This window comes from Heterodontus francisci, chromosome 29, assembly GCF_036365525.1.
Source record: "Heterodontus francisci isolate sHetFra1 chromosome 29, sHetFra1.hap1, whole genome shotgun sequence".
Lineage (NCBI taxonomy): Eukaryota > Metazoa > Chordata > Chondrichthyes > Heterodontiformes > Heterodontidae > Heterodontus > Heterodontus francisci.
Window position 1 is genome coordinate 65,182,859 of NC_090399.1, and position 11,383 is coordinate 65,194,241.

The window sequence follows — 11,383 nt, forward strand, 5'->3', positions numbered from 1 at the left end:
CACTCCTGATCATGGGGACAGGGAGAGTGAACACACGATGAATACTGGAGTCACTGTCACTCCTGATACTGGGGACAGAGAGAGTGAACACACGGTGAATAATGGAGTCACTGTCACTCCTGATCTTGGGGACGGGGAGAGTGAACACTCGGTGAATACTGGAGTCACTGTCACTCCTGATCATGGGACAGGGAGAGTGAACACACAGTGAGTACTGGAGTCACTGTCACTCCTGACAGTGGGGACAGGGAGAGTGAATACACGGCGAATACTGGAGTCACTGTCACTCCTGACAGTGGGGACAGGGAGAGTGAATACACGGTGAATAATGGAGTCACTGTCACTCCTGATATTGGGGACAGAGAGAGTGAACACACGGTGAGTACTGGAGTCACTGTCACTCCTGATATTGGGGACAGGGAGAGTGAACACTCGGGGAATACTGCAGTCACTGTCACTCCTGATATTGGGGACAGGGAGAGTGAACACACAGTGAATAATGGAGTCACTGTCACTCCTGATATTGGGGACAGGCAGAGTGAACACACGGTGAATACTGGAGTTCATGTCACTCCTGATATTGGGGACAGGGAGAGTGAACACACGGTGAATACTGGAGTCACTGTCACTCCTGATTTGGGGACGGGGAGAGTGAACACTCGGTGAATACTGGAGTCACTTTCACTCCTGATATTGGGACAGGGAGAGTGAACACACAGTGAATACTGGAGTCACTGTCAGTCCTGATCTTGGGGACAGGGAGAGTGAACACACAGTGAATACTGGAGTCACTGTCTTTCCTGATATTGGGGACAGGGAGAGTGAACACACGATGAATACTGGAGTCACTGTCACTCCTGATACTGGGGACAGAGAGAGTGAACACACGGTGAATAATGGAGTCACTGTCACTCCTGATCTTGGGGACGGGGAGAGTGAACACTCGGTGAATACCGGAGTCACTGTCACTCCTGATCTTGGGGACAGGGAGAGTGAACACACGTTGAATACTGGAGTTCATGTCACTCCTGATATTGGGGACAGGGAGAGTGAACACACGGTGAATACTGGAGTCACTGTCACTCCTGATCTTGGGGACGGGGAGAGTGAACACTCGGTGAATACTGGAGTCACTTTCCCTCCTGATATTGGGACAGGGAGAGTGAACACACAGTGAATACTGGAGTCACTGTCACTCCTGATCTTGGGGACAGGGAGAGTGAACACACAGTGAATACTGGAGTCACTGTCTTTCCTGATATTGGGGACAGGGAGAGTGAACACACGGTGAGTACTGGAGTCACTGTCACTCCTGATAGTGGGGACAGAGAGAGTGAACACACGGTGAATACTGGAGTCACTGTCACTCCTGATACTGGGGACAGAGAGAGTGAACACACGGTGAATAATGGAGTCACTGTCACTCCTGATCTTGGAGACGGGGAGAGTGAACACTCGGTGAAGACTGGAGTCACTGTCACTCCTGATCTTGGGGACAGGGAGAGTGAACACACAGTGAATACTGGAGTCACTGTCGTTCCTGATATTGGGGACAGGGAGCGTGAACACCCGGTGAATAACGGAGTTACTGTCACTCCTGATCATGGGGACAGGGAGAGTGAACACACAGTGAGTACTGGAGTCACTGTCACTCCTGATAGTGGGGACAGGGAGAGTGAATACACGGTGAATACTGGAGTCACTGTCACTCTTGATCTTGGGGACAGGGAGAGTGAACACACAGTGAATACTGGAGTCACTGTCTTTCCTGATATTGGGGACAGGGAGAGTGAACACCCGGTGAATAATGGAGTCACTGTCACTCCTGATCATGGGGACAGGGAGAGTGAACACACGACGAATACTGGAGTCACTGTCGCTCCTGATACTGGGGACAGAGAGAGTGAACACACGGTGAATAATGGAGTCACTGTCACTCCTGATCTTGGGGACGGGGTGAGTGAACACTCGGTGAATACTGGAGTCACTGTCACTCCTGATCATGGGGACAGGGAGAGTGAACACACAGTGAGTACTGGAGTCACTGTCACTCCTGATACTGGGGACAGGGAGAGTGAATACACAGTGAGTACTGGAGTCACTGTCACTCCTGATAGTGGGGACAGGGAGAGTGAATACACTGCGAATACTGGAGTCACTGTCACTCCTGATAGGGGGGACAGGGAGAGTGAATACACGCTGAATAATGGAGTCACTGTCACTCCTGATATTGGGGACAGGGAGACTGAACACATGGTGACTACTGTAATCACAGGCACTCCTGATAGTGAGGACAGGGAGAGTGAACACACGATGAATACTGGAGTCACTGTCACTCCTGATACTGGGGACAGAGAGAGTGAACACACGGTGAATAATGGAGTCACTGTCACTCCTGATCTTGGGGGCGGGGAGAGTGAACACTCGGTGAATACCGGAGTCACTGTCACTCCTGATCTTGGGGACAGGGAGAGTGAACACACGGTGAATACTGGAGTTCATGTCACTCCTGATATTGGGGACAGGGAGAGTGAACACACGGTGAATACTGGAGTCACTGTCACTCCTGATCTTGGGGACGGGGAGAGTGAACACTCGGTGAATACTGGAGTCACTTTCCCTCCTGATATTGGGACAGGGAGAGTGAACACACAGTGAATACTGGAGTCACTGTCTTTCCTGATATTGGGGACAGGGAGAGTGAACACACGGTGAGTACTGGAGTCACTGTCACTCCTGATAGTGGGGACAGAGAGAGTGAACACACGGTGAGTACTGGAGTCACTGTCACTCCTGATATTGGGGACAGGGAGAGTGAACACACGGTGAATACTGGTGTCACTGGCACTCCTGATCTTGGGGACAGGGAGAGTGAACACACAGTGAAGACTGGAGTCACTGTCTTTCCTGATATTGGGGACAGGGAGAATGAACACCCGGTGAATAATGGAGTCACTGTCACTCCTGATATTGGGGACAGGGAGAGTGAACACATGGTGACTACTGTAATCACAGGCACTCCTGATAGTGAGGACAGGGAGAGTGAACACACGATGAATACTGGAGTCACTGTCACTCCTGATACTCGTGACAGAGAGAGTGAACACATGGTGAATAATGGAGTCACTGTCACTCCTGATCTTGGGGACGGGGAGAGTGAACACTCGGTGAATACCGGAGTCACTGTCACTCCTGATCTTGGGGACAGGGAGAGTGAACACACGTTGAATACTGGAGTTCATGTCACTCCTGATATTGGGGACAGGGAGAGTGAACACACGGTGAATACTGGAGTCACTGTCACTCCTGATCTTGGGGACGGGGAGAGTGAACACTCGGTGAATACTGGAGTCACTTTCCCTCCTGATATTGGGACAGGGAGAGTGAACACACAGTGAATACTGGAGTCACTGTCACTCCTGATCTTGGGGACAGGGAGAGTGAACACACAGTGAATACTGGAGTCACTGTCTTTCCTGATATTGGGGACAGGGAGAGTGAACACACGGTGAGTACTGGAGTCACTGTCACTCCTGATAGTGGGGACAGAGAGAGTGAACACACGGTGAGTACTGGAGTCACTGTCACTCCTGATATTGGGGACAGGGAGAGTGAACACACGGTGAATACTGGAGTCACTGGCACTCCTGATAGTGGGGACAGGGAGAGTGAACACACAGTGAATACTGGAGTCACTGTCACTTCTGATCATGGGGACAGGGAGAGTGAACACACAGTGAATACTGGAGTCACTGTCTTTCCTGATATTGGGGACAGGGAGAGTGAACACCCGGTGAATAATGGAGTCACTGTCACTCCTGATCATGGGGACAGGGAGAGTGAACACACGACGAATACTGGAGTCACTGTCGCTCCTGATACTGGGGACAGAGAGAGTGAACACACGGTGAATAATGGAGTCACTGTCACTCCTGATCTTGGGGACGGGGTGAGTGAACACTCGGTGAATACTGGAGTCACTGTCACTCCTGATCATGGGGACAGGGAGAGTGAACACACAGTGAGTACTGGAGTCACTGTCACTCCTGATAGTGGGAACAGGGAGAGTGAATACACAGTGAGTACTGGAGTCACTGTCACTCCTGATAGTGGGGACAGGGAGAGTGAATACACTGCGAATACTGGAGTCACTGTCACTCCTGATAGGGGGGACAGGGAGAGTGAATACACGCTGAATAATGGAGTCACTGTCACTCCTGATATTGGGGACAGGGAGACTGAACACATGGTGACTACTGTAATCACAGGCACTCCTGATAGTGAGGACAGGGAGAGTGAACACACGATGAATACTGGAGTCACTGTCACTCCTGATACTGGGGACAGAGAGAGTGAACACACGGTGAATAATGGAGTCACTGTCACTCCTGATCTTGGGGACGGGGAGAGTGAACACTCGGTGAATACCGGAGTCACTGTCACTCCTGATCTTGGGGACAGGGAGAGTGAACACACGGTGAATACTGGAGTTCATGTCACTCCTGATATTGGGGACAGGGAGAGTGAACACACGGTGAATACTGGAGTCACTGTCACTCCTGATCTTGGGGACGGGGAGAGTGAACACTCGGTGAATACTGGAGTCACTTTCCCTCCTGATATTGGGACAGGGAGAGTGAACACACAGTGAATACTGGAGTCACTGTCTTTCCTGATATTGGGGACAGGGAGAGTGAACACACGGTGAGTACTGGAGTCACTGTCACTCCTGATAGTGGGGACAGAGAGAGTGAACACACGGTGAGTACTGGAGTCACTGTCACTCCTGATATTGGGGACAGGGAGAGTGAACACACGGTGAATACTGGTGTCACTGGCACTCCTGATCTTGGGGACAGGGAGAGTGAACACACAGTGAAGACTGGAGTCACTGTCTTTCCTGATATTGGGGACAGTGAGAATGAACACCCGGTGAATAATGGAGTCACTGTCACTCCTGATATTGGGGACAGGGAGAGTGAACACATGGTGACTACTGTAATCACAGGCACTCCTGATAGTGAGGACAGGGAGAGTGAACACACGATGAATACTGGAGTCACTGTCACTCCTGATACTCGGGACAGAGAGAGTGAACACATGGTGAATAATGGAGTCACTGTCACTCCTGATCTTGGGGACGGGGAGAGTGAACACTCGGTGAATGCTGGAGTCACTGTCACTCCTGATCTTGGGGACAGGGAGACTGAACACACAGTGAATACTGGAGTCACTGTCTTTCCTGATATTTGGGACAGGGAGAGTGAACACCCGGTGAATAATGGAGTCACTGTCACTCCTGATCATGGGGACAGGGAGAGTGAACACACAGTGAGTACTGGAGTCACTGTCACTCCTGATAGTGGGGACAGAGAGAGTGAATACACGGCGAATACTGGAGTCACTGTCACTCCTGTTATTGGGGACAGGGAGAGTGAACACCCGGTGAATAATGGAGTCACTGTCACTGCTGATCATGGGGACAGGGAGAGTGAACACACAGTGAGTACTGGAGTCACTGTCACTCCTGATAGTGGGTACAGGGAGAGTGAATACACGGCGAATACTGGAGTCACTGTCTTTCCTGATATTGGGGACAGGGAGAGTGAACACCCGGTGAATAATGGAGTCACTGTCACTCCTGATCATGGGGACAGGGAGAGTGAACACACGCTAAATAATGGAGTCACTGTCACTCCTGATCATGGGGACAGGGAGAGTGAACACACGTTGAATAATGGAGTCACTGTCACTCCTGATCTTGGGGACGGGGAGAGTGAACACTCGGTGAATACTGGAGTCACTGTCACTCCTGATCATGGGGACAGGGAGAGTGAACACACAGTGAGTACTGGAGTCACTGTCACTCCTGATAGTGGGGACAGGGAGAGTGAATACACAGTGAGTACTGGAGTCACTGTCACTCCTGATAGTGGGGACAGGGAGAGTGAATACACGGCGAATACTGGAGTCACTGTCACTCCTGATAGTGGGGACAGGGAGAGTGAATACACGGTGAATAATGGAGTCACTGTCACTCCTGATATTGGGCACTGAGAGAGTGAACACACAGTGAGTACTGGAGTCACTGTCACTCCTGATATTGGGGACAGGGAGAGTGAACACACGATGAATACTGGAGTCACTGTCACTCCTGATATTGGGGACAGGGAGAGTGAACACACGGTGAGTACTGGAGTCACTGTCACTCCTGATATTGGGGACAGGCAGAGTGAACACACAGTGAATACTGGAGTCACTGTCACTCCTGATATTGGGGACCGAGAGAGTGAATACACAGTGAATACTGGAGTCACTGTCACTCCTGATATTGGGGACTGAGAGAGTGAATACACAGTGAGTACTGGAGTCACTGTCACTCCTGATATTGGGGACTGAGAGAGTGAATACACAGTGAGTACTGGAGTCCCCATTACTCCTGCTTTTGGCTTCATGGAATCAAAGGAGAAATAGTAAAATTAATGACCATCCTTACCAGCCTCTCTCTGTCTCCCTAACGCTTTGCCCTCTTTCTTTTTCCTGCCTTTCTCCCTCTGCCTAACCCCATCTCTCTGTCTCTGTCTCTGTTTCTCTATCTATGTATATATCTATGTCTCTATCTGTCTAATTTGCTCTGTCTTTGTAACTATGTCTCATTATCTCTCTGTCACTCTGTCTTATTTCTGTCACTCTGACTGTGCCTCGCTCTCGCTCTCTATATATGTCTGTCTTTCTGCCTCTGTCACTCTCTCTGTGTCTGTTTCTGTCTCTCTGTTTAACTGTCACTCTCTGTCTGTCCTTCTCACTGTGCCTCTCTTGTCTCTCTCTCTCTGTCTCTTTCTCTTATTCTATTTCTCTATCTCTGTCTTCTTGTCTCTCTGTCTCTGTCACTCTGTCTCTCTCTTGCTATATTTCTCAGTCTCTTTGTCCCTCTTTTTGTGTAACACACACTTTATCTCTCGCCATTTCTCTTGCTTTCTCTCTCTGTCTGCCTCTCTTGCTCTCACTCCCTCTTTTTCCCAGACTCCCTATATGTCAGTCTCTCTCTTTCACTGTTTCATTCTCTCTTCTCTGGGTAGTCTTAGCGCAAAAGGCTTAAAGGGGGCGGAATTCTTAAAGTGTATACAAAAGTGCTTTTTGAGCCAGCACGTAGAAAGTCCTACAAGAGAAGGGGTGGTACTGGACCTAATCTTAGGGAATGAAGCCGGACAAGTGGTAGAAGTGTCAGTGGGGAGCATTTCGGCAATAGTGACCATAAATCTGTAAGATTTAAGGTAACTATGGAAAAGGACAAAGAGGGACGGGAAACAAAGGTACTGAATTGGGGGAAGATGATAAAACAGGATCCGGCCAGAGTGGACTGGAAGCAGCTACTTGTAGGAAAGTCTACATCAGACCAGTGGGAGTCATTCGAAAAGGAAATAGTGAGAGTTCAGGTCTAACATGTTCTTGTAAAGGTGAAGCGTAGGACCAACAAGTCCAGGAAACCCCGGATGTCAAGGGATATAGAGGAGTGGATGAGGGAAAAAAAGAGGCTATGGCAGATTCCGAGCACTGAAAACAGTGGAGGCCCTACAGGAGTATAGAAAGCATAGGGGGGTACTTAAAAAAGTAATTAGGAGAACGAAGAGGAGACATGAAAAAACACTGGCGGGCTGGATAAAGGAAAATCCCAAGGCGTTTTATGAGTATATTAAGGGCAAGAGGATCACCAGGGAAAGAGTGGGGCCCATTCGGGATTAAAGTGACAATCTGTGTGTGGAGCCGGAGGACATAGATGAGGTTTTAAATAATTACTTTTCATCTGTGTTCACTATGGAGAAGGACAATGTAGGTGTAGAGATCAGGGAGGGGGACTGTGATATATTTGAACAAATTAGCATTGAAAGGGAGGAGGTATTAACGGTTTTAGTGGGCTTAAAAGTGAATAAATCCCCAGGCCCAGATGAGATGTATCCCAGGCTGTTATGTGAGGCAAGGGAGGAGATTGCAGGGGCTCTGACACAAATTTTCAAATCCTCTCTGGTCACAGGAGAGGTGCCAGAGGACTGGAGGACAGCGAATGTGGTACCATTATTCAAGAAGGGTAGCAGGGATAAACCAGGTAATTACAGGCCAGTGAGTCTAACATCAGTGGTAGGGAAACTATTGGAAAAACTTCTGAGGGACAGGATTAATCTCCACTTGGCAAGGCAGGGATTAATCAAGGATAGTCAGCATGGCTTTGTCAGGGGGAGATCATGTGTAACAAACTTGATTGAATTTTTTTGAGGAGGTGATTAGGTGTGTAGATGAGGGTAAAGCAGTTGATGTAGTCTACATGGACTTCAATAAGGCTTTTGATAAGGTCCTGCATGGGAGATTGGTCAAGAAGGTAAATGCACATGGGATCCAGGGCAATTTGGCAAATTGGATCCAAAATTGTCTTAGTGGCAGGAGGCAGAGGGTGATGGTCATCGGTTGTTTTTGTGATTGGAAGCATGTGACCAGTGGTGTACGCAGGGATCAGTGCTGGGACTCTTGCTGTTTGTCGTGTACATTAATGATTTAGACGTGAATAGAGGAGGTATGATCAGTAAGTTCGCAGATGACACGAAAGTTGGTGGTGTTGTAAATAGTGAGGAGGAAAGCCTTAGATTACAGGACGATATAGATGGTAAGATGGGCAGAGCAGTGGCAAATGGAATTTAATCCTGAGAAGTGTGAGGTGATGCATTTTTGGAGGACTAACAAGGAAAGGGAATATACAATGGATGGTAGGACCCGTGGAAATACAGAGGGTCAGAGGGACCTTGGTGTACTTGTCCATAGATCACTGAAGGCAGCAGCACAGGTAGATAAGGTAATTAGGAAGGCATATGGGATACTTGCCTTTATTAGCTGAGGTATAGAATATAAGAGCAGGGGGGTTATGATGGAGCTGTATAAGACACTAGTTAGGCCATAGCTGGAGTACAGTGTACAGTTCTAGTTGCCACACTATAGGAAGGATGTAATTGAACTGGAGAGGGTGCAGAGGAGATTCACCAGGATGTTGCCTGGGCTGGAGCATTTCAGCTATGAAGAGAGACTAGATAGGCTAGGGTTGTTTTCCTTAGAGCAGAGAAGGCTGAGGGGGGACATGATTGCGGTATACAAAATTATGAGGGGCATAGATAGGGTAGATCGGAAGAAACTTTCCCTTAGTGGAGTGTTAATAACCAGTGGGTATAGATTTAAGGTAAGGGGCAGGAGGTTTAAAGGGGATTTGAGGAAAAAAATATTCACCGAGAGGGTGGCTGGAATCTGGAACATACTGCCTGAAGGGGTGGTGGAGGCAGGAACCCTCACAACATTTAAGAAATATTTCGATGAGCACTTGAAATGCCATAGCATACAAGGCTATGGGCCAAGTGCTGGAAAATGGGATTAGAATAGTTAGGTGCTTGATGGCCGGCACAGACACGATGGGCCGAAGGGCCTGTTTCTGTGCTGTATAACTCTATGACACATTCCCCTCTCTCTCTTTCTAACCCCTGTGCCACTGTTTGTGGATCCTGCAGGTGCTGCAGTCTGTTTACAATGGAGATCGGCAGCGTGCGGTGCTGGTGATTGCTCACCGACTGAGTACAATGGAGGGAGCTGATTGGATTGTGGTCTTAGAGAATGGGAGTGTGGTGGAGCAGGGCACTCATCAGGAGCTGCTCCAGAAAGGCGGCAGTTACCAGCAGCTGCTCCAAAAACACTTGCAGGGCTTTGGAAAGAGGACGGAAGATGAACCAACAGCTGAAACGGAACATTGAGGGAGTGTGTCAGATCCAGTACTGGGTGGACTGTGATAGACCGGCAAGTTCCAGCACAGACACAGGCCGAGCCCCGACACAGACCGAGCCCAGACCAGACACAGGCCGAGCCCCGACACAGACCCAGACCGGACCCAGACCAGACACAGACCAGACACAGGCCGAGCCCAGACCAGCCACAGGCCGAGCCCAGACCAGACACAGACCCAGACCAGACACCGACCGGATCCAGACCAGACCCAGACCGGAGCCAGAGACAGACTGAGTCCAGACACAGACCAAGCTCAGACACAGACAGACCGAGCCCAGGTACAGACTGGGACCGCCCCCAGACCGAACCCTGTCTGGGTGACTGGAAATAGATTGTTTCCAACTGCCACTGGTCGACTTTATCTCCCACAAGAAGTAAGGAGTGTTTGTCTGTATTGTAAATCATCCTGTAATGATTTTCTCTTTAATGTTTGAAGCTTCTGATGTTATTGATGTAGATACTGTTCAATAAAGATTATTTACTGAAATGTCTGGGTCATTCGACTATTCCAGGGAGTGGGAATCTTTTCGGGATTAAACACTTCCTCATACAATGCTGCCCTGCATCCTTTTCCTTGTCTACCCTTCCTAAATGTCAAATACACTTGGACATTCAGTTGCCAGCCTTGGTCTTCCTGTAGCCACGTCTCCGTAATGACAGCTAGCTCATTGCTGTTCACTTCCATTCGTGCCATCAATTCATCTACCTTTTTGCGAATGCTGTGTGCATTCAGATAGAGTGACTTTCATTCTGTCTTTTTATTATTTTCACAACCTCTCGCCTTATCTGCCAGTGCATTCTTAAGTTTGTACATTCTGTTCCTTTCTGCTATACTCAGATTATCAATTCCTTAATTGCCACCTTGCTGTCTTGCCTTGTCCTCTCTCTTTCCTCACTTGATTCCTCGCCCCCACTATTTAGTTTAAAGCCCTCTCTATTGCCCTAGTTATATGAATCACCAGAACACTAGTCCCAGCATGGTTCAGGTGATGACCATCCCAAAGGTACAGATCCCACTTTCCCCAGTACTGGTGCCAGTGCCCCATGAATTGAAACCCATTTCTCCCACACCAGTCTTTGAAACACGCATTTGACTCTCTAATCTTATTTACCCTGTGCCAATTTATTCATGGTTCAGGTAATAATCCAGAGATTATTACCTTTCAGGTTCTGCTTTTTATTTATACCCTAGCTACTCTCTAAACAGAACCCCTTTCCTGGTCTTATCTATGTCATTGGTACCCACGTGGCCCACGACAACTGGATCCTCCCCCCTCCCACTGCAAGTTCCTCTCCAGCCCCGAGCAGATGTCCTGAACCCTGGCACTGGGCAGGCAACACAGCTTTCTGGACTCTCACTCTAGAACTGTCACTATCCCCCCGAATATACTATCTCCTACCACCATTACATTCCTATTTACTCCTCCCTGCTTGAATGGCTTCCTGTATCACGGTGCCGTGGTGCATCCACCCTGCAGCCCTCGCTCTCATCAATACAAGCTGAAAGAACCTCAAACCTGTTGGACAATTGCAAGGGCTGAGGCCCTTCCATTTCTTCCTTCTCAATCCC

The 11,383-nt window shown here is 48.9% G+C and overlaps 1 protein-coding gene across 4 annotated transcripts in view; it reads left to right on the plus strand.

The window, feature by feature from the left end:
* Positions 1-10,300, plus strand: part of tap1 (transporter 1, ATP-binding cassette, sub-family B (MDR/TAP)) — a 92,633-nt gene extending 82,333 nt beyond the window's left edge. For all 4 annotated transcript variants that reach the window (XM_068008921.1, XM_068008923.1, XM_068008920.1 and 1 more), the window contains exon 13: positions 9,543-10,300. In XM_068008921.1, coding sequence (XP_067865022.1) covers positions 9,543-9,782 — 240 coding nt within the window. In that variant the 3' untranslated portion in view covers positions 9,783-10,300. The remainder of the gene's footprint in view (positions 1-9,542) is intronic.
* The last annotated feature ends 1,083 nt before the right edge of the window (positions 10,301-11,383 follow it).